Source organism: Pectinophora gossypiella, chromosome 3, assembly GCF_024362695.1.
Source record: "Pectinophora gossypiella chromosome 3, ilPecGoss1.1, whole genome shotgun sequence".
NCBI classification, from domain to species: Eukaryota; Metazoa; Arthropoda; class Insecta; order Lepidoptera; family Gelechiidae; genus Pectinophora; species Pectinophora gossypiella.
The window spans coordinates 5,122,071-5,146,825 of NC_065406.1; the positions used below are offsets into that span (position 1 = coordinate 5,122,071).

Below are 24,755 nucleotides of genomic sequence, written 5' to 3' on the forward strand. Positions count from 1 at the left end.
ATACATACATATATATTATATATAGGCTGTTCCGTCACTTAAGTAGTACCTAAAGTTCACGTTTGTATTGAAACCAGGATTAACAAGAACTGCAAAATTTTCTAATATACACAGTAAAAAAGATATATGGATTGATTTATTCATAAATAATAAAAAAACAGAATGTAAATCCACCACAGGCTTCGTCAGTACCAACATTCATATTAAAAAAAAAATAAATAAGGGAAAGCATATTCAATTCATACATAATAAAATCCGCACAAGCTTATAGGCTGTTTATGTTATGTTACATATTTATATTGTTTGTTATGTATATTTAGGTTCGGTACTGCGTGAGATATTAAGGTCGAGCACAGTTCGAACCTGATTAGGGTTCAAATCATATTTTTATTACAGGGCAATGTCATTAAAAAAAAGCGTTATCTGGATTCTTCTTCTTCTATCGTATGGGTTGTGAGGTGGATTACCAACCCCATCTGCCCTGGTGTCAGGGTTACTATTGAACCGCCAAAGGCCCCTGACTTGACTCGTGTATTGACTACTTACTTACATCACTAAGTAGTAACCGGGACCAACAGCTTAACGTGCCTTCCGAAGCATTGATCATCTTACTTTCGGACAATCAGGTGATCAGCCTGTAATGTCCTAACCAAACTAGGGATCACAAAGAGATTTTTGTGATATGTCCCCACCGGGATTTGAACTCGGGACCTCCGGATCGTGAGCCCAACGCTAAAACCACTGGACCACGGAGACCGTTATTTGGATTGAAAGCACCGCTATTGGCAGTAGCTTGTGTAAAAAATATCTGGTTATAGACTCCGAAATAAAAACGGCAAGAACTTTAGGGAGATAATAATAATGCTATCGGGAAAAACGCAAATTTCATAAATTATAAAATGACGTATCACAACAATACACAACATCAGGTTACCATGGTATGGGTATGTGAGGGGAGATGTAAGGCGTATATCGATGAAAGTTATGAGTATGAATGTGGACGGATATAGGTCGGGGACGACCCAAGAAAGTGGATGGATTGTGTAAATAAGGATATGTGTGTGAAAGGTGTAAGTACTTAGATGACGACTGACAGAAATTAATGGAAAACGATGTTGTGCCAACCCCACCTAGAGTGGGATAAGGGCAGGAGGATGATGATAATATGTCGCGTCTCGACCTTTGAAATTAAAACTAAGCGTATTAGCAACATATTTTTTTGGAAACTACTTCATATTTTGTTAGTAACAGAAAGCTTAACCTAGTATTAGTAACAGATTCGAAAGACGACAACATAAAAATAAGCTACATGAGGCCGGCCCGAGTCACTGAAGCCGCAGCAGCTATGTATCAGCGCGCAATCGCACCCAGCGGTTCAGCAGCGTCGAATCGTACGCATTTTATATTGGGGGAGTCACGTATTCATCGCATAATGAACTAAGTACCAACGCTTCACCGAACTTTCTGTTAGACCAACGTAGTAGGATGATCGGTAGGACGACGCGGTCGGACTCTGCGGCAAGAAGGAGTTAATCTAATATTAATTATAGTGAATTCCCTAATTCTAATAATGAGGTTACCGGAATTTGTGCCCGGTTAATGGCAATTACTTATTTATTTATTTACATTTCACGACATTACAAAGCGTCAATGCACCGTGAAACTTTCGTAATAATAAACACGAAAAAACCTCAAAAAAAATCTCTTTGTTTAGAGATAAGCTTACCTGTAATATCTGTTTTCTTTGTTTGTTCCTTGTGTCTGTTTTATTGTGAACAAATAAATAAATAAATAATAATATAATCTGATTTAAGTACAAACAGTAAACAATATCAAAACATATTTCACACATCATTCATCACCTCGCAGAACCTTAGACACTCACAACACACATACGTCCACTCACAAACAGATCACAATCGCCCAATACTCGGTAATGGGACTTAAAACGTAGTTGGCAAGGAGTGGGTGTAATATACACCTCTGCCGGCGGCCTTCGGCGATATAGGCGTGTTGCTATGTTTATGAGAGAGAGAGAGAGAGAGAAGAGAAATCCAACATAACATTGTGTTCCGTTTGTTATGTTTAAAAATGTGACAAATTACGTATATTAGTGCGGCCAATGGTTCATTGCATTTTCTATAAAAAATATAGATAGGTCTTTACAAATAGCCCTCTATAGAGGGTCTCTAATGTTTCGCACGCGATACTGTGGTAAAATTAACCTCCATTCGAAACCAATTTTCGTGATTTAATTACATGGTATAATTCACACCGTGGACAGGCGGATAAGCAGTATTTAGCTACTCAGACACACCGGCAGTTGAAATGTTTCTCTAATTACGTTTTAAATTGTGAAATAAACGGGCCACGAATTGCTTTGTGAATAAAGTATGAGATACCTAGTTTTCGCGGAAGCGTTTTTATTTAACTGGGTGTTGGGACTTATACCGCATTTTTAAAATTGGAATCGTTTTTATGAAATTCGTTTCGTTGGTGATGATAGTGACAAAAACCTTATTACGAAATTACCCTACGTATATTTTACAATTTTAAATGAATTTAAATATCTACTTCAAGTAATTTGTAATCTATTTCAACATTCGGATCAACAGACTACGACTCTAATTAATTTTACTAATCCTGTAGATTGAGTGCTACGCCGTTTCTACGAAATTGCTACGGTTCCGCTACGAAGTAGATCAAGCTGGAAGATTATGGTTTTAATTTTTAAATTTCCCATTTGCATCACAAATACTTAACCAGGACTTTTTTTACATTTACATTGCCCTGAAATTAATGTTGGGCCACTTCCTGAAAAAATGAGATGGGAGTTTTATAAACGCTTTCAATCCACTTTGGTGAAACTAATTTCATGTTCGACGGGTTCCGTTTTATATTTTTAAGGGATTTTGTACGGCGTAATATTATAGGTATATAGTATAGGTAGGCCTGACACAGTTGGCTTAACCATTATAGACGGCGATACGGTCTACCATCTATCACGTTGATTTAACAGAAAGCTCGGTGAGGTGTTGGTAACTAGTTCATCTTGCGATAGATGTACCTCTGACTACCTCAATTGGGATATAGTCGTGTTCTAATGTTCTAGTGTTGAACAAATTTAAAGCTCACGTGAAGCTTACTTTATGTAAAAAAGCCTATTATAAGATTAATGATTACCTAAATGATAAAAATGTCTGGTATTGAATGTGTTCCTCTAGTTATTAAATAACTTGTAATGTACCCTCATTGATTTAAAAGATGTGTTGCTGTTGCAGTTTCTTGTCATTTCTTCTCCTCAGCCATAACACCTTGCGAAATGACGTAAATTCAAAATGTTACATTGACCTTCAACAAGTTTATCCATGATAATTACGTTGAATAAATGATTCTGATTATGATTCTGATTCTGATTCTGATATGTAATTTATAGGTATATTATTTAGTTGCTTGACGTATAGAAAAATAGGTACTGTAAGCAGACATTTTTTTTTCTACTGCGCTGCGGAATTTACTATTTACAAAAGCTCTTTATTAGGGCATTTTGGGACACGGTGTTTTTTGAACATGCTGCTGATTGTTTTTTGTTTATATTTAAAGTTTTACGGCGCATTGGCGCTTCTGCACTGTAAAGTCGTGAAATGTAAATAAATAAATAATAAATAGCGGTATTATAGTTTTTCTGGATTTAGAAGCGGAGGAAAACCTCACCCGTAATGGTATAAGAAATTAGTATCATAATAACTTTACATTATAAACAGCCACTTCTTTCATTTGAACTCCATTGTGTTTGAATATTTGATGAGTGTTTCGATTACTTTGAATATTATATGCCAAAGTCGAAGTATATGTACCTAGTTATTTTATAAGTATATACATTAACTCTAATCATAGTATATAATGAAGTTGGTCTTAACTTTTCATCGTTTTAAATAATATAGATAAAGTATATTGATTACATAGCTAGCGAGGAGAGCGTGTACGTACTATACACCCTCTGCCTACCTCTCCGAGGATACAGGCGTGATGTTAAATAATTCTATTTTCTTTAAAGTTTACTTATGTTTCTTAATCTCAAGACTTCGTCTCAAAAGTGGCTACAAGTTGTTTTCACGCCCACCCCGATAGAGTTAGTGAGCGTGAATTAATGTTTGTTTTTACTGTACACGTTTTGTCCGGCCAAGTAGTTAATGCCATCTGCGGCAAATCTACAATAAGTCACGTCAAAAAAAAAAAGAAAAGCAAAACTATACACGAGAAGGCTATCCAATTTGAAATTAAAACCTAACCCTATTCAGCTAATATTTTTTTTTCTAGAATATATCCGCTCACCTTACCGTCGCCGATCTGAGAGTAATCTACTTTTTGTTTCTAAAAAAAAACATTTTTTATTAAATGGAGAGACCGTGAAATTGAAAATAAGAGGCTGGTTAAGCCCCAATTTATTTCGCTTTTAAGTGATTCATCATCAGTATAAATAACTTTTAGGTAGGTGCCCTTGAAATTGGTTAAATATTTCATGATCGAATAAATTTTAACTAAGTTTCTCGTGGCACGTGGAGGGACTTCGAAAGTCTGATAAATATTTAAGGAGCTTATACACTTATTTATAATATATTTGTCTTATTGTAACTGTTATGTTATTTCAGTGCAATAAAGTATATTTGTGTACTTAAGGCTTATCGCCAATATGATTGCTAGACCGTCATTTTATTAGACACCCGGAATGATACGCAACGAAAAATACTTATTACAGATTCAGCAGAAAAGTAAATATATTATCATCATCATCACTAATTTAAGAGCCACGGTCTTGTCGGCGTTGTGTTCTTCATGATACTTTTAGGGAAATATAGGGCAGTGGTTTCCCTCTTGTCTTCCGCCCCGCAGTACTCTGTCTATATTTATAATATATACTTATTATATGATAATTTATAAATATATTATAGATAAATAAATAAAAAATAAATAAACAGCATACATACGTCCCACCACTGGGAGCTCCCCACCATCAACCGGAAGGGGCTATAAATAAATTATAGCTAACTACAGCGAAATTGTTTTAGCACTCAGATATTATACGGTAGATTGTCCAGCGTTAAAGCGCCAACAGAACGTGACAAACAAAGTGTGTACGTGACGTAGCTCGCGTAGACTTTTCTACAAACTTTCCGCTAGTCAGAGACAGATTTCTTTGTAATATATACGTACATAGTGAATAACAAAGTAAGTAATCGTTTCAAGTATGGTTTTGCACGAAAAACTTAAAACAGCTTCATAATTTGTGTAAGCACTAATCCGTCTAACGGATTTACAGCCTATCGATTATAATATAAAATTATCAAAAACTTGGGGAATAAACTTTCGAACTAAAGCCGCTCTTCTAAAGTTAAAAAGTGAAAATTGTATATTCAGGGGAAAGCTCAGTTTTAATTTAGGGCTGTCGATTTTATTTCTTTTGATAATTTAATTATGCTCCGTCTAGTTGTTGACTTTTCAAGTTTCAAACGGGTCTTCCTGGGATTTTAATTAAGTACTGGGAAAGTAAATTCAGTGGTAGCGCTTGCTGATTGTAAATGATCAAGTAAGTTAAGCAACTCTTAGAGAAGTTAATTATTGGAAAGAAAACTTTCACTTGAACCAAGATCGTCCTAAGGCCATATAAAGTTGTCTGATCTAGATTTTTAGTACGTGTCTCTAAGTACGTAAGGTAATTTAACCATGTTGCATATCCGTAGCAGCCCAGTTGGAAGAACACTTGACTCTTACTGTGAGGTTACAAGTTCGAATCCCAGCACGGGCCAACGATTTTGGAATTTATTTGGATCACCACGTGCTCAACGGTGGCGGAAAACATCGTAAGGCAACCCACATTGCCGAGAAATGCGTTTCGGAGATATGTGACCTAACCTGTATTGGGCTTTTCCCTTTGCGTGTTAGAAGGTCAGACAGGCAGTCGCTTTTTTAAAAATCCGGATCAGTCGAACTTTCAGATTAGGGCGACCCTGTGAAAAAAAGGATAACGCTAAGGAGATGAATGTAACAAGTTATGTAATTAAATTCTTTATTTTCTTCACAAATACTTACTTATAACCATTTTATAATGGTTAAAAACTAATCAAAAGTGTTTCATCAACCTATTCTCATCTTGATACATTATGCTCCGTACCTCCTCCAGCTGTTGGAAGCGTCTTCCTATTGAGTGAAGTATAAATACTGTTTATTTATGTAAATAGATTCCGTTCTTCACAGGGTAAGAAATACGGCGCAATGAAGCAACCTACTGAGGTAAAGGTTGGCAGGTCACAGCACAGGGGTAATTAATGACACCACTGGGTGAATAGGAAAGCAATCAATATTGTGTACTATGCTCACTTTGAGTTGGTAACAAATGTGCAGCTAATTGTTACGTAAGCATACGAATATATTCTCAATTATGATAGTCAAAGGTATATGTATCGCAAGACAAACTAAGTACCTACGCTTCAAGCAATCTGTTACAACAACATGATAGGTAGTGAACCGTATCGCCGTCTTTAGTAGTCGAGCCAACTGTCTTACTTAAACAGCTGTGGGTCAACACTGTGTTACTTAATAATGTTTATGTATGAGCACTTGCCAGCTCTAATCAATCAGAAGGTATGACTCATTCTTCACCTCACTGCGAGCGGAAACTTCACCACCTTCGATTTTTAAATATTTTCGTACATGCAGATACTTAGCAGTTTCTAGTTAAACTTCATGATATTGCTCCAAGCCCTATGAAACCGAATCGATTAGTAGCCTATACTAATAGTATATCAATTCTGGTACATTGATTGCACACAAAAGTGCTAAGTGCTATTGATATATAGTGCTATGACTATCAATGTACAAGAGTGCTTTTGTCTTAGTTTAGGTCACTAAGCCAGTCGTAATTTTTATTTAATAACACTTATAAAAAGTTAACTCGAAATATAAACTTTTATTTTTGTGTGATTCATAATCGTACTCCAAATCAGATTAAATTGAATCGCTGTATCGTATTTTTTTATAGACCAAAATTACAACTTTAAAAGCTTATTATTCAATATGGCTAAAAAGGAAAATAAATCAAAAAGATAAATGATAAAACAACGCAATCAGCTCATAGAAAAACATTGACGAGGATTTGATTAAAAAGAAAAGCGATGATACGATATAATAACAAGAAAAGTAAGGAAAAAAGTAAGATAAAGGGAAATCCGCCAAGTCACGTCGTAGGCAGGAAGCGAATTGGTTGCATCTCATTTGTGATCTTTATGGCGAATGACCCAATTTGCACTACGGCTAAAGTAGGCCACCAGACTGCCAGTCATGGGCCATACACCCTCCAAAACTCGCGTTTATGTAAGTCTATTTAGAATTGATGACGAGTTGTGAAAATTATTTTATATATTTAAGTATGTATTTATTATTTATTTCGTTCCGGAAAAGACGAGAAAATGTAGATTTGTGATAAAAAGATTGTATAAACTATAGTGATAAAAATGCAATTGCCCAAATAAAATACAAAATAAGTGAAAAGTAAATAAGGGAATTTCTTCTGTATGTAAGTTACCTATTTGTTGTCTTCTGACCCTAGTGTCTCGAACTGTAATCAGTTCTCGAATTTAAATAATCAAATTCATAATAATATTAAAATACATCATATCGATTTTATTTTTACTCGAGTGAGTAATCGATTTGTAGGTTATTTATGTCATAACAATACTGGCCAGAAAAAAGTTGATGCTTTTTGGCGGGCTGTCATTACGAAAAAACTAAATAATTTTCAGAGAACAAATGAAAGTGCATTAGAACAGAGAACAGAAATCAGTGAACATTCAGATTATTCAGAAACAGATCAGAGAAGAAGTAACAGTGTGTTTTCGGATATAACAGTCAACAACGGTTTTACCAGGCTTCCTGTCGATGCGCAGGAAGAGTGTTCGGTTGGGTCTTATGATACTTATATATTGTCCTAATTACTTAGATATCGGTTATGCTATAGGTATTTGTATTGTTTGGTATAGGTCGACAAAGGGAGCAAATGAAATTGCATTAAGAGGAGAGAACAGAGGTCAGTGAATATTCAGATGATTCAGAAACAGATTAGAGAAGAAACAGTGTTTTTTCAGGTATAACAGGAAGAATATTCAGTTAAGTCTTATAATACTTATATATTTGTCCTAATTACTTAGATATCAGTTATGCTATATTTGTATTATCCGATACAAATCGATAAAGAGAACAACAGACAGTAAACAGTAAAACGGATAGTAAAACAAACAGTAAAACATTGCAGTAGGTAATATCGTTGTGGTGATTTATCAGATAATCAGATGAATTTATCAAGGCAATCTGAGTGGACAGGGATGGCTGTAAGGGGCGGTTGGAGGCCATTCGCGGGGTTTCACCCCATATTCAAACATCGTGGGCTTTTTACCCTATATTCAGACGGCTATGGGCATGTTGTCCATTTGTGGGTATTTTGCCCCATAGGTATTTCATATAACTATGACACATTTCAGTTTTGGAATGTGATTCAGAATTCAGATAATTCGTGACCTTACATGATTATGTATGATTCACGACATGGTGGAGGTGCTGGGATATCTTGAACATGTAATTTAGTGTTATGATACCCAGTACAAAATCAGTAGATACAGAACAGTTGACATCAAATCAGATGGACCTAATTAGATGGACCAATTCAGTTGTTAAATCAGATGGACCTAATTAGATGGACCAATTCAGTTGTTAAATCAGTTGGCTCAAATCAGATAGGCCAATAACAGTTGTTAAATCAGTTAGCTCAAATCAGATGGACCAATAACAGTTGTTAAAACAGGTGACTCAAATCAGATGGGCCAATAATAGTTGACTTAAATCAGATGGGCCAATAACAGTTGTTAAATCAGTTGACTCAAATCAGATGGGCCAATAATAGTAGTTAAATGAGATGGACCAAATCAGTTGTCAAAGCAGATTGACCAGATTATTTGCGAATCAGACCAACCAAATCAGTTGATAAATCAGAAGGACGAAGCCAGTTGTTAATATTATCGACATCAAATCGGATAGACCATGTAACTGTTGACCATAACAGTTATCAACATCAAATCGGATTGACCATGTTAGTTATCAACATTAAATCACATAGACTATACCAGTTATCAACATTAAATCAGATAGACTATACCAGTTATCAACATTAAATCAGATTGACTATACCAGTTATCAACATAAAATCAGATTGACTATACCAGATATCAACAAATCATAAATCAGATCATGAAATCAGATCAGTTGAATTGAGTTGTTAAGTTTGTTGTCAGTCAGTTCATTTACGAGTTTCGAAAAGTACTAATTCATTGATTTTATGTTTTTGGGGTACAAATTTTATTATGTTTTACTTCAATTTATATTGCAAAAATTCAGTGTAAACATGTTCGAAATAGTCAGTAAGTATTGTCATTAGAAGGAATACCAACCAGTTGCTAAGAGTTAAGACCAAGTTTTCAATTAAATATCATATATTAACCAATTCATATACAACAGTTATAGAACATGAATCAACAATCGTGCTATCAGTGGCGCAGAAGCAATCCGGGAGTCATTATCCACAGCTAGTGGATGCCTTCCAGGTTATTATTCAGTACAATTAAGAGTTCTTTGTTGTTGACGAGCTTCGGGAGTTGGAGAAGATTAAACAGCAGTTCAATGAGGTAAACCATACGCTGACGTATACCAGGGAGCTGTCAATGATATCAGCAGCCTCGATCTCTTCAGTCGCAGATCAGGATATTCAGGTGAGAGCCTAATTGCCCTCTATTAAGCCGTACCTTCAGTAGCAACAAATTGGAATGCCTCCGATTTTTAGACCTTTTTCAGTCGTTAGTTGTCAGCACAAAGCAAACATACCAACATCATCTGGAGAAAGTTGTGATATTAGATATATTAAGTTGTGATGTTACTGTTACTTTCCAGTTACCCAGAACAGACGTATCTGCTTATTTTTATCAAAAACATCAGCCAAATTTTCAGTCAGTGCGCTGTCTCATAATCAACAACAGCTTCAGCTAAATTAACAGGACAGAGAAATGAACCAGCAAACTGCCGTTGCTCAAGTTGTTCCGAACATAAAGCAGCAACTTGCACAGTCTGCTCAAAACCTACAGCAGAGTTTAGAATGCTAAACTTAATCAAAACACAGGTGTATTTCATAATTCTCGCGTCGGGGCAGTGTCTCGAACTGTAATCAGTTCTCGAATTTAAATAATCAAATTCATAATAATATTAAAATACATCATATCGATTTTATTTTTACTCGAGTGAGTAATCGATTTGTAGGTTATTTATGTCATAACAATACTGGCCAGAAAAAAGTTGATGCTTTTTGGCGGGCTGTCATTACGAAAAAACTAAATAATTTTCAGAGAACAAATGAAAGTGCATTAGAACAGAGAACAGAAATCAGTGAACATTCAGATTATTCAGAAACAGATCAGAGAAGAAGTAACAGTGTGTTTTCGGATATAACAGTCAACAACGGTTTTACCAGGCTTCCTGTCGATGCGCAGGAAGAGTGTTCGGTTGGGTCTTATGATACTTATATATTGTCCTAATTACTTAGATATCGGTTATGCTATAGGTATTTGTATTGTTTGGTATAGGTCGACAAAGGGAGCAAATGAAATTGCATTAAGAGGAGAGAACAGAGGTCAGTGAATATTCAGATGATTCAGAAACAGATTAGAGAAGAAACAGTGTTTTTTCAGGTATAACAGGAAGAATATTCAGTTAAGTCTTATAATACTTATATATTTGTCCTAATTACTTAGATATCAGTTATGCTATATTTGTATTATCCGATACAAATCGATAAAGAGAACAACAGACAGTAAACAGTAAAACGGATAGTAAAACAAACAGTAAAACATTGCAGTAGGTAATATCGTTGTGGTGATTTATCAGATAATCAGATGAATTTATCAAGGCAATCTGAGTGGACAGGGATGGCTGTAAGGGGCGGTTGGAGGCCATTCGCGGGGTTTCACCCCATATTCAAACATCGTGGGCTTTTTACCCTATATTCAGACGGCTATGGGCATGTTGTCCATTTGTGGGTATTTTGCCCCATAGGTATTTCATATAACTATGACACATTTCAGTTTTGGAATGTGATTCAGAATTCAGATAATTCGTGACCTTACATGATTATGTATGATTCACGACACCTAGGGTAAGGTGGTTTGGAAGTTGCTAATGCACTTTTCAATGGTTTTTAAAAGAGTTTCAACAGACATTTTTAAACTTCTTGAAAAGATACCCGCGATATGACTCGGAACAAAACCATTTCTTTTTTTTTAAACTTGGAGTAAGAGCTTCTTTAGGAACCAGTTTTTGGCTGAGTATCTTATCGATTGCTGACAAAACTTGGTACCTATTTGAATCAAAACATAATTCCATCCAAAAATCAAAATGTATCGTACCGTAGATTTTAATTGCGGCGTACAAAATAGCTGGAATGACATATTTTTCGGTGCAATTTTCTGTTTCACTGCAAAACAACAAGGGGAAACCACTTGTGAAACCTACAAAAACATGTTTATGACGAGCGTAGTGGGGCAGAATATATTAGCGCCGTGCAGGCTCTGATGTGGAAAAAGTATACCAGTGCGAGAATAAGGGCCCTATTACATTTAGCTACCGGGCACGATGCGTCGCATAAGTTATATATTAATATTAAATATAAAATAGTCGAAAGTCCGAAAGGGTTCTGCGCATCCGAAGAAGCTCGACTTATAGCCTTGGATGAGAAATGTCACATACGGAAGAATCATCCTAAACCTTCCTACATGTACACGTAGATTAGTGAACTCTACTAAGCTCGATGCGATCGGAAGTGATATATAAAAATTATCGGATTGGTCATCGGAACCTGCAGCAACACTGCTGAAATTCAAGTCCTATAATGAATATGATGAACCGTATAGTGACATGTGATCAGTCCATCTTCTAAATACATATACTTACATAAAGATAAAAGAAAGAAAATATTACGCCACACGCCGACAAGTAAGTGGTTAATTGTCATCTTCTTCTTCTTACTACTTACTTGTCAATCTGTTGTTTTTACGACATTCCCAGGCTTAAAAGTATTTCAAAATGCTGATAAATTACGGACTGACCGCACGAAAAGTTCGTTCAGTCCGTTATTCTTTTCTAATCGATAAGTACCTCAGCCTCGAAAACCAGGCCACAGTTTGTTGCGTAAGTTTCTATTTTTTGGAACGACGAGACGTGACAAACTAGTGAAAAATGTCTTTTTTTCTCTGAAAATCTGTGTGGTTTTGTTGAAAATAAATTTTCGTTGCATCAGAATTGATTGGTGTTATACAGCGAGGTAGCACGTCCTTGTTATTAATGTATTTCCCGGATCATTTTCCATATTATTGGCTAACCCGATAACCCGCGTTACTTGAACCTAATGAGTGGCGATCTGTTATCACGATTATAGTCGACGAGTAGTTATTTGTCTTCTAAATTGGACTGGGTGTGAATAAAAAATATAGGGCACGTTCAGCTGCTTATCTCCCTAGGAATGTCGTAAAAACCGACAGTGGGATTGTGTGCTTTTTAACATGTCGAACCACTACTATGGGTGATGGGGTGTTTATATAACCGGTTTATCGCGTCCATCTTAGGACTTCGTATTAAAACTGATTGCAATTATTCTGCTGACTCTGCTCACTATTTAGGGCTTACGAGCCCGAATGTACGTATGGCAATATAGTCGCCCCGATTTCGCCGCGACCTCCTAATTTTACTTTAAGGTAAACCTGTCATTTTCTAATCCACCGAAAGGGAAAGGAACGGATGATTGACAGCTGTTAATTTTCGGAAGAATGAGTAAATGAATGAATTACCTGGGCGAATCAAAAAGATATCTCGCTGGTATGCAAACCGTTTGATGCGTGCTGTCAACTTAATTCTGGCGGGTTATTGGCCAATGTAATTTTTTTATAAGGTTGTTTTAGATTTGTGCTTAAAATTGACGTGTGTTCCATAAATTTTATGCGAGTGAATTAGCACCAGTATGTAGTTAATTATAAAATAATATAATTATAATTTTATTTCATATTTTTGCCTCAGTATTCCCATTGACATTTAGAAATTATCTTTGCACTTAGTATAAGTATAGGAATGCTCGGGAATAATTTTCTGGGAACCAATATTAGGCAGCCAAATTACTGAAATTGTACTAAGTACAATACTTTTAAGAACGTCTGAGGCCCTGTGCTGAGGTTTTTCTTCCAGATACTTTTTCTTGGCTATACAAGTTTGGCTTGGTTTGAGAACCTGCTGTAGTTTTTGGCGGATGAGACAATTGTCAAAAACAGAGCAACACGGACCCAAAAAAAATATTTAAGTAAGTACTTAAGTAAAAATTTACGATTCATTGTGTAACGATGCTACCACTCACTTAATAAAGATATCTTTGAGTTGGATTTCCCACTAGCGTTTTGATACAGAAACATATTTTTTTAATGCATTAGTCGTAAAAAAAAGTCAAACACCAGAGTCTACAGTACTTTACTGCGGGCATTTTAGTACAAATACTTACTTGAAAATGAATTACCTCGTTACCTGGTCCTAATGAGCGATGTTCTGTTAACATCCCTCAGGCTTAAATTAGATTAAAGTCGACGACGACGCAATTTATAAAGGATTACTTTTGGCAAAGGACTAGCCTTGGGCTTAACTAGGTGATAGGTAACATTTAATTTTATTTATTTTGTTATTATATATATAGCAGTTCTTAAGTGCATTTTTCACTAACCCAGATGCTTAAACATTATAGATGACGAGACTCAACTGTCTAACAAAAAGCTGGGTGAGGTGTGGGTACTTAGTTCATCTTGCGATAGATGTACCTCTGACTACCCCAATTGGAATGTAGACGTGAGGTTATGGTATGTTGTTTATAGTAAAAATTTAATGACCGTTCTAATTAGATATTATTGGCAAAATATCTGCAGTCAATGTTATAGTTTCCAGAATCTCACCTAATGAATAATTAAATTAAATTAGTTTATACATAATATGTGTAGTATTTTATGTGTTTTCGCAAATAAATTGATTTGATTTGATTTCAAGCAAACAAAAGGCAGTGGATCGAACATGACTACAGAATTTTGCCGGCATGTCTTCTGAATAAGACTCACGTTGTATTCGCTGCGTGGCTTTGTTTATCGTTTCCGATCGATAAACAACTATTGGTAAGACGGTAGAAACATACATAGTTTCTAAACAAGGCCTCACCCTACCTTACCTTTATGCCTCAACAAAAACCCTGTCACCAGGGTTGATAAGATTGGCAATGCCCATAACCCACACGAAATGAAATGAAATAAAAAATAAAATTTATTCGCTCTAGAGTGCTACAAAAGATCTTAAATAATTATATTGTATCAATAAAGGCCATCACTCAACCACATAGCGTGCGAATATTAAATAATTTAAAATTCAAGGAACATGCTTTAAATCTAATCTTTAATAAATCTGTCTTAAAAAAATAACAATAGTTATTTTAAATACACAAATAAAACATAAGTACAACACGATGGAAGGGGAAGAGACATATATCTTATTTTCCGTATGTTTTTCCTCCGTCAATCCTAATTAGTAGTGATATGTTATCGCGCCTTTTAGCTTAAGCCGAATTATACCGTCTAGCTACTTATTTTGTCCGCATGGAACCGAAACAAAGCATCCGTTTCTCGCTTTTCCTGAATGTCGTATAATCGCCGCAATGCTTTTATATTGTAATTAAGACGTATGTTTTGTCTATTCTGTCGTGCAGGTTGTTAGGTTACTGAACTCGTCAACCCGGGGTAACGGTTATTATTGAGCTGCCTTTGGCCCATATATTGATTATCTATATACTTATTTACTCCTTTTTATCGTGTGGGTTGTGATGTGGAATACCAACCTCATCAACCCGTGTTGGTGAGGTGGTGTCAGGGTTATTACTGAGCCGCCAAAGGCCCCTGACATGGCTCATGTAACGACGACATACTTACATCAGTAAGTAGTAAAGTTACGTACGCCGTAATTGTCATATATATTAGTCACAATACCGTAACCTTCTAAATGTAAAAATGCTTTAATGAATGTGATTTGGCTGTACTTTATAAATAAATAAATAAATAACCGGGACCGACGGCTTAACGTGCCTTCCGAAGCACGGATCATCTTACTTTCGGACAATCAAGTGATCATCCTGTAATGTCCTAACCATGTAAAGCTCGACTAACATGTAAAGCAATTTTATTTTTATTCCGGGTACCTATTAACAATGTATCTCGAGGAGCTCGGTGGCGCAGCGGTTCACGCGCTCGGCCTGCGATTGTTGAAGTTAAGCAACTTTCGCAAAGGCCGATCATAGGATGGGTGACCACAAAAAAAAAAGTTTTTATCTCGAGCTCCTCCGTGCTTCAGAAGGCACGTTAAGCCGTTGGTCCCGGTTGCATTAGCAGTCGTTAATAACCATCAATCCGCACTGGGCCCGCGTGATGGTTTAAGGCCCGATCTCCCTATCCCTATCCATCCATAGGGAAGGCCCATGCCCCAGCAGTGGGGACGTTAATGGGCTGATGATGATGATTAACAATGTAAGATACTGTACGACATTAGGCTGCGGATATACGCAAAGTAAACTAATCACGCGGCTTTTTTATATAAAAAATGACCTGGCGAGTGATCTATGATAGAAAAAAAGGCATTTACTTTGCAATAGGAAAAATAAGGCAAAAAAATAGTAAGCAAGTCTAACGGAAAGTACATCAATGAAATAAAAACAAGCTACTCGGTAACTAAGGTTATTTCCATTTAAGTTACTATTTGTTTTGACTCGACCCACCTAGCTACGTTAACCGATTATAACCGGGGAAAGTACGTCCGCGATATCGAATGTGGAGTGAAGAATTAATGTTCTCAATGCATGCAATGTTAAGGCGATTCTAACACTATGTAACGTGACAGAGCGACATGCGACAATATCGACAGTGCGTGTTTGGAAATCAGCTTAGCCAATAAGCGGCAACATCCGGCTTGCTGCTTTGACGTGCGTCAATGCGTCAGCATTTAGAGAAAAATATCCATTGTCATATTTACCTAGTTACCTTATACCCTTATTAATGTAAGTAGTATGATTACAATTACAGCAAGACGGAGAAACATCGCCTGGTGCGAAAGAGACGAAAGATATGTCACTCTATTTATGCTACGTTAAATTGAATAATAATATTATACTTTTTACGTGTACTTTTAATGCATTTGAAATGTACACAGTTTCAATGCAGGAACAAATATTATAAGCGGGAATTATAATTTTAATGTGTGACCAGTACGCATGTCTCGTGTTCAACAACTCAATTATCCGTCTTTATACACCGGCACAGTGTGAAAATACCCTTGCTTTTCTAATGGCATTTCTTTTTACGTATATAATGACAGAAAGATAAAGTACTTAGTAGAAAAACAGTCAGTTGGTTTTAGAAATAGTTTCGTAACATACAACATGCTGGAATGAATGTTTGGTTAGATAGACACTTGTAAAGCTTGCACAAAAACTTTATGTCCTTTAAATAATGTTTTGTTGCTGGTATGCTCGTGTGGACTTAAGTATTGCAATGATGACAATATATTTCTGATTAAAATTACGTTAAGAAGGAAACCCGACTATTATAAAGTATCAATGATATTCACGATTAAGCTAACTGTTTTAAGTAAGTGCTAAAGGGCGTGAAACTAATACAATCCGCTTGTCATTGAGCGACTGAACCCCTCCGGACTCGTGGTCACACCAGGTTGTCACACCAATATGACAAACAGGATTTTTTTTCTTGTTTGTCACACCGCTAACAATACAACACCTTTTATCTTGACTTGTCATTATAAATAGTGCTGTGTTTATCGGCGCATACATTAAAATTGCTTCTATTTACGCCCAAGTGATTTAATTTTGTTAATAGTTCCAGTCTTATCAAACTTAATTTCCGAACTTCAACTTCGTTTGGCAACAAATTCTATTATCAAATCAAAATAAAATTAAGTCAATATATTTTAATTTTACTCTATCTGATGGCTCTGGAGAAATATGGACCAAATTATATCCATTTTAATTTATAAACAAAATTACATACATATACATTTTAATACTATCGCCAAACTACAACTACTAGTGTATTTATTTTTATATGCACAAGTATTCCCATGCTGCACTATCCCGCTATATTACCTAATATTCAATATCTCCTATACTTAAAGGTTGCCTGGAAGAGATTGCTACTTAGCAATAAGGCCGCCTATTGTACTAATTCTATTTCTCTTTTGTTTTGTATTTTGTTTTTTCCTGTTTGTGCAATAAAGTATTTGTTATGTTATGTTATGTTACAACCGTAGTATTTTAATCTCGCTTGAGTACCTTCTTATTGTCATTATTTTTAGGATACAATTAGGCCCGTATTAATAAACCAATCTCAAGTTCCGAGTGTCAACTCAAGATTGATCTCAAGTATCTGTTCATATTAATAAATTGGACTTGACTCACTAATGTCACACTCGCTCTCAGCTGAGAGTTGTCAAAAACGTTCATATTAATAAACCAAACTCGGCACTCAAGACGAAGCTCAAGTACGTATTTTGAGCTGTCAAAGTCAAGTGCGGCTCGAGCACGACTTGAGTAGCAGTTTCAACGCAAATAACAGTGCGTCGAGTGAAAGTAATCATGTCGATAAACGAATTTATTGTTGATAACCAATATTATGACGATATATTGTGGCCTACGCGTAATCGTTTGCCTAAGCGGTATATCAGAGATGCCAGTAATCCATTCGAAGACCGTGATTTTAAGAAAAAATACAGGTTTCAACAAGAATCGTTATTTATTGTATTTGAACTCCTGGCCAAACTCATCCGGCAATATGTCAAGTTTCCGCAAGGAGCTGAAGCTATGGCAAACAGGGAACTATTCAAGAAATGGGGAGACATGGGCGCTGGTCTGGTCTACCAGGAATAGATGGCGCTCTCGATTGCACCCATATAAAGATAGTGTCCACTATTAGTAAATATTATAATGGTAGACTTATAAATAAAAGATAGTTATTGAGAAATGTATACTTTAATTCTTATTTACAACTACGATTTTTTTAATCCACGGCTGAGGAGAAGAAATGACAAGAAACTGCAACAGCAACACATTTTTTAAATCAAGGCTGGACCGGTGGTGGTCGGATTGTAGTTGTCTGGGTCTGGGTCTTGTCTGGGTCGGAGTCCGTAGAATCAAGCGGTGTTGTATACTCTGCAAATAATAAAGTTTATATTTATTTAAATATTAACTATATCACTTCTATTTCAAAAGAATAGAATCAATATTACAGTATATAATATAAATATTGCAAATTGATAAAGCATACTACTAAGTTATATGATTATCACAGCTTTCGATTGCAAACATTTACTAGATTATATATAGCTGTGTTCATGACCAAAATAAATTGGGAACTTACGTTTTGCGTAGTAAGCGGGCTCGCATTGAATTCCTGGAAGTCGTGGAACTCAGTAGAGTTCCACGACTCATTTTTTATGCGAAGTGTGGCCCCGTCCGTCTGCTTATTTTCTATAATATGCCTTGTTTTTTAATATTGACAATAATAATTGTTTTTCGGCACAGGAAAAAGTAAATTTCTTTATCCATTTTGCAAAATTCAAATATTTCAACAAATCGGTCTGGCATGTCAAATACTGTCAGTTGCGTTTAGCGTCAGTAGGTAACTTACATCTGCGTTTTGTTGGTTAATAATAACAACAATAAAGTCATCTATTCACGTGCAACTCATTGAAATGGGCTTGACAGTCTGGTAACTAGGCCGAGAAATAAAAAAGAAACATGAGTTCGTCTCCAACTGCTACTTGAGATCAATCTCAGCTGAGTTGAGCTTAAGTCATGTTTATTAATTAGTGACAGACTTAAGACGTTGCTCACGTCTCAAGTCAATCTCAGCTGAGACGCACTTAAGATGACGTTTGAGATCGATCTATTAATACGGGCCTAAGACTTTAAAAAAAATATTGATCCCGACATTCGTCATCATCTCTGCGCCTTCTCCATCTCAATATACCAAACACTCACGGATCTAGAAGACTTTATGGGGCACTTACCTTCTTATCGCGTCCGTATGCTGATTAAGTATCTTATTATTCCTGACCCCATATTACCTATATGTATTCTTCTAGATAGTTGTACCTTTGAATGCGTTTTACTTCAAATCCGGCCATTTGCTCCCCAGCGTTATCCCGTTTTCACGAGGTCCGTTTACATAACCTGAAGATTTGATAGGGCCGGTTCTTACAGAAGCAACTACCTGTCTAACCTTCCAGCTCGCGAAGGAAAAGCCAGCCCAGATTAGATACCTTCGAAAACATTTCTCGGGAATGTACTTCACGGTAATCATTTATGATACAAACGTGAAATCGAAAACAATCTCGAAAATCATTGTTTTAGGTCTCGGCACTGGATTCAAACCTGCGATCTAACAGTGAGAGTCAAGCGTTCTTCCGACTAGGCTGCCATGGTTATCAAATCTGGCTGTTTGTCTGTCTGTCCGCTTACCTAAAATAAAGATCCCTCAAATCAACAGAAAAACCGTTACGAATCTGTCATGTTGATTTTTGCCACAGCAAAAAAATACCCTTTGCATAACGACTAGTGCTTACTGTTGATGCGCCGCGCTGCCGCCACCGAGCTATCAGTAACCCTGGCTTCTCTTACTAAGGGCATCTATCACTTACATAGCGCTGCTGGCTCGTCGGTGCAACAGTTGCAGCAGGCTGCCGTCGGCCGAGGAGCAGAGGCTGCGCGAGCGCGCGCGCCGCTCCCCTTCTCGCTCCCCGCGCTCCCGCCACCGAGCCATCAAGGACTCCAGGCAAAGCATGGCGCCACCATCGCACACCATTCGGCCACACTACCACCCAACCACGGTCAAATCTCTTTTTTGTATTAATCGTTTTTGGAATATTATTTTAACAGACACTTAGTCTTGTTAATACAAGTGGAGATTTATGTACTTAGTTGTTATAGACTGTTGTCATATTCATTTTTTTTATTTTTATTTCAAATGTTGTGTTTTAGGGAATTTATTTGTTGATGTTTATCTTAAAAAGTGCTTAACATGTACAATACTATGTATTGTTTTGATTAGTAGTCTCGTCAAGTTTTGTTAATCTACCAAACTTTACGGCGTCAGAGTAAGTATGTGTATTTGTTATTGCAGACTTCCAAAGTAGTTTACAAGTCAAATGATTACATGTCGCTCTCACAAGTTGAATACAGTTTGTGACTTTTAGTAATTCCAAACTTCGCGGATTGACACGGGTCCAACCGACAATTTAAAAGGGTTTTAGTTCAACTAAAATGACAATTTAGGGTAAATTACTCTACAGCAACCTCATAAAACCGCTAAATTCTGCATTTAAATTCTATGTGAACTGTAAACTACATTCAGGTTTCAGTCATAATGATAAATTATTCTTTTTTATTTTTATTTTTGACGTGACTTATTGTAGATTTGCCGCAGATGGCATTAACTACTTGGCCGGACAAATGGGGAGCGCTGAAGGCTCTCACCCGGTACAACGTTTAAGACAACAGGCCTGAGGGTGCCCAGTTGGGCGCGAACCTCGGCTCAGGGCGTCGTCTGAGAGGAAAAATATTTGAAAGAATTAATCGACCCTAGTGGGTCGATAGCGATAAGCGCTGAATGAGGGAAATCGTCGACCACGCCGGCGGGGTCGGTATCGGGGTCCTGAAGTGTTTGGTGTCGCAATAAATTATTCTACCGTCGGTAGTCGGACAAGAGTTTTGCATTTGGTACCTCCATACAAAGGTCACAGGGGACGGTCACGGTTCCATTCGATTATTGTAGTTTATTAAACTTTTAGTAAGTACGAAATGTTATCACATTATCCACAGCTAACATGCCATCACGTGCAGTGCTCACGTGAGATACACATACACCCGAGACGTCCGTACACTAAGAAACAATCACATTAATAAATAGGGCAAACTCGTTACATCACGTGAGTAGGCTTAGCTCACGAGTACGCTAACAGTTTACAGCTGGTGCACGATAAGGGGAATTTTAATACAATTTGTAACACTTTTGTAAATTGTTTATTTACACGGAGTTTCCCGCGTGTCGGCAGGAGCGAGCGCCGGCGCGGTGTCCCACCGAGGTTCACTACGCGACTGACGCGCAGCCTTATACACTTAACCCAAAAAGCGCACTCCCAACGCTCCTTCGTCTTTGTTGAAACTTACAGAAACTTTCAGCGTTATCTGACGGCTATAAGTTATTCTTAATTGGTTGTAAAAGCTGAAGGTAGCGTTACGTAAACTAGATTTCGGAGAGAAGATAATTGAGTTACAGCTTTTCTTGTCGAATTTGGAGTTGTGGTAAAATGTCATGAATGAAGGTTCTGACTCAAATAATTTTTATGCTAATAGTCCGATCATTTCGGTAGTTATTGTAGTAAATAACCTAACAAGTAATGAAAAGTTTCCAAAATATTTTTTTTTGTTTCTGGTTATCACGTATTCGATTTGACTTGTCCATTTTGGGACGAAATCAGGAGTGGTTACTACTTAGCTGTCATATTAACGACTTGTGGCTCTGCCTACCCTTATAAGGATGCGGGATGGACGACGCATCCACTAAAAGATAAAGTTGCTCAATTTTATCGACCGTTTCCAATCGACAGGAAGTGCTCCAAAGAATATAAAATTGAACTTTAAATTATTATCGAAGTTAGACATCAAACGATTTGAGTGAAAATGAAAAACGTGCCTTCTCACCCGGTGCTAGAATAGAACAGGTTGGTATCCGAAGATTGCATCTCAGATGCGATTCAATCTCAAAACGGATCTTTTTAAATATGCTAATAAGTAGAACCTTTTAATAGAACTTTCTTAGTGTTCCATTGTCATTGATGGTATTTATTGCAATATTGTTTTGTTGCAATTTACATTATAAGTACGTATATATTAAAGTGTAACTATGTTACACTTTGAACCGTAAAATTTTACATAACGAACGTCTCATCCGCCCAAAACTACTGCAGCTTCTCACAACCTGTATAGCCGGGGAAATGAAGCTGCAAGAAAAACCTAGTGGCACGTAGACAGTTGTACTATGGCGATATACGTATGTAAAAGGCCGAATGCAGGGCAAGTCAATGACCGGGCTATGGGGTGAGCTTGCCAAAACTCCACTTGCCGATGTCGTGAACATTCGTTTCTGTTTATGGGGCATACGACCTAATGGCGTGTCGCACATGCCTTCTGGGAACTGTTCATGAATTAATTCAGGTGACTTTATGGCTACATTGAATATGCAAGTTGCTTTATTACAATTTGTGACTCTGTTTACGCCCGTCTATCAGATAATCTGATCATTTTCATCGGCTTTTAGGTACCTATTTGTCTGGCAGTAAATTCTGTTGGAAGCAATAAGTCACGTGAAAACAACAATATAATACGGTTTATTGTACAGGAATAACAGAAAAGGAAAGATAAGGTGGCAATTTAATGCCGTATAGAGTACTTTTACGTTTTTACCCTAGGGTGACTTTGTAAATAAAATAAAATTGTTATAAAAAATAAAATTAAAATATAAGTAATATAAATTTAGTATTTTTTTAATAATAAGTATTATTTTCTTTTCAATGTACCATTTCTCTATTATTTTTTTATGTAAGGACATATACAGGGTGTTAGTGACATCGTAACGAAAACTTTGAGGGGTGATTGAGGCCATGATTCTGAGATTAATATCAAGTGGAATTTTCCATCGCAAAAGTATAGAATTGAAAATAATTTTAAAAACCTAAAAAAAAACACGAATTTTGCGACGAAAAATTCGACCTGATATTAACTCAGAATCATGGTCTGAATCATCCCCCTGAGTATTCGTTACGATGTCACTAACATCCTGTATATTTGTACGCCTGAATGCAGGCCGAACACATCCACCACATTATTATTTGAATGATTTTACCACCTTTTTGTATTTTATGTGTTCTCGCAAATAAATTAATTTGATTTGATTTGATATGATATGAATTAATTACATAACCACAATATATATATAAAGGCAAACAATTTAACAACAGATGTCTTATAATTATTTTATTTATTTATTTTAATAGTTATACCAACAGTACATACAGGGTGTTAGTGACACCGTAACGACTATTGAGGGGGATGATTCAGACCATGATTCTGAATTGATATCTAGTAGAATTTCCTATCGGAAAATTCATGAACATTTTGGTGTTTTTTCATATTTTTTTCATTATCAGTTTACATTTTTATACTTTGGTGACTGATAAATAAATAGTTAGTTTACGAGAGAGTTTTGTTTTACTGTGACTAACATACAACATGGATCACAAGACGTATATAAAAACATAAACCAAAATTTATTTTACACTTTGACACACGACACTTTGAGTGTCGAAAAAATTAAATTTAAAAACGTGTAAAAAGGCTAAAAATGTTCTGCGAGCACTTAGGTAGGTATATCTCTTTGCCATAGGTGTCCGATGCGAACCATGCTTACACGCTTGCATCCAGTGACGTGGTGGTAGTGTAGAGTTGTAATATAACAACAATAAAAACAAATCCTAACAAAACCCTTCAAAACTTACTTACAAATCACCCGATCGACAAAAACCCAAATCAACTAAGTAAAGCTTTAGCCAAAACCAGTAGATACTTCTATAGCCCCAAAAGATTGAATTCGTAGATAAAATAAATCTGTCGCAACAAAGTCCCTGAACATTGAAATAAAATATGACCTGAAATACACACACAAGTGCTCCAGCGACACAAATAAGCCTATGGAATTGAAAGGGTTTATGTAATTCTGAACTGTACAAAAAAATAATATCGTAGACCGAGATACTCGTATAGACAAATATATAAAGCTTATTATGGAACCTTTATTTAGCAAAAAACTTGACATAACACAATATAAGCTCACGAGTATATCCCAATTGGGGTATTCAGAGGTACATCCATCGCAAGATGTACGTACTAAGTACCCACGTGTCACTTGTCTTTCTGTTAGATCAACGTAACTGGTGAGTTGTGTCGCCGTCTATAATGGTCAAAAACTTATTGCATTACAACTGCTGTTTTTCAAACCATGAATCACCAAACATCAATCTTTCTCTTCCAATTAAAATAAGTACTTAATTTTAGATAATGCGTTCATGTCAATTCTCTATTAATGAATATTTTTAAAAAGATAAGCTAAGTTTAGCCGTAAAAACACCGCCACCAACCCGCAGTGGAGCAGCGTGGTGGTGTATACTCCAAACCCCCTTCGCTTGATTGAGGGGAGGCCTGTGCCCAGTAGTGGGACGTATATAGGCTATTTATGTTATGTAAGCTAAGTTTAAAAACTTGAAGCAATTAGTTCGTCTATACTTATCCAATATCCAAAAGTTTCTTCAAAATCTACAGAATTTCTTCAAGCACAGTTTACGTTTAAGTAACTTTTCTTATAACCCCCGACTAGTTTTACAAGTTCTGTAAAAATTCAGATCCTATCAATAGAAACTTAGATCCTAAGTATTCAAACTTGAAGCCTCAAAACTTTTTGAGGATTTATTACATGTTG

The 24,755-nt window shown here is 36.3% G+C and overlaps 1 protein-coding gene across 3 annotated transcripts in view; it reads right to left on the bottom strand.

The window, feature by feature from the left end:
- LOC126380022 (GTPase-activating Rap/Ran-GAP domain-like protein 3) overlaps window positions 1-24,755 on the bottom strand; it is a 314,259-nt gene that overhangs the window by 128,050 nt on the left and 161,454 nt on the right. For 2 of the 3 annotated variants that reach the window (XM_050029111.1, XM_050029120.1), the window contains exon 1: window positions 19,864-20,525. The exons of the other annotated variant lie outside the window; for it this stretch is intronic. In XM_050029111.1, coding sequence (XP_049885068.1) covers window positions 19,864-20,027 — 164 coding nt within the window. In that variant the 5' untranslated portion in view covers window positions 20,028-20,525. Of the gene's footprint in view, window positions 1-19,863; window positions 20,526-24,755 lie in introns of those variants that run through there. 3 annotated transcript variants of the gene reach the window in all.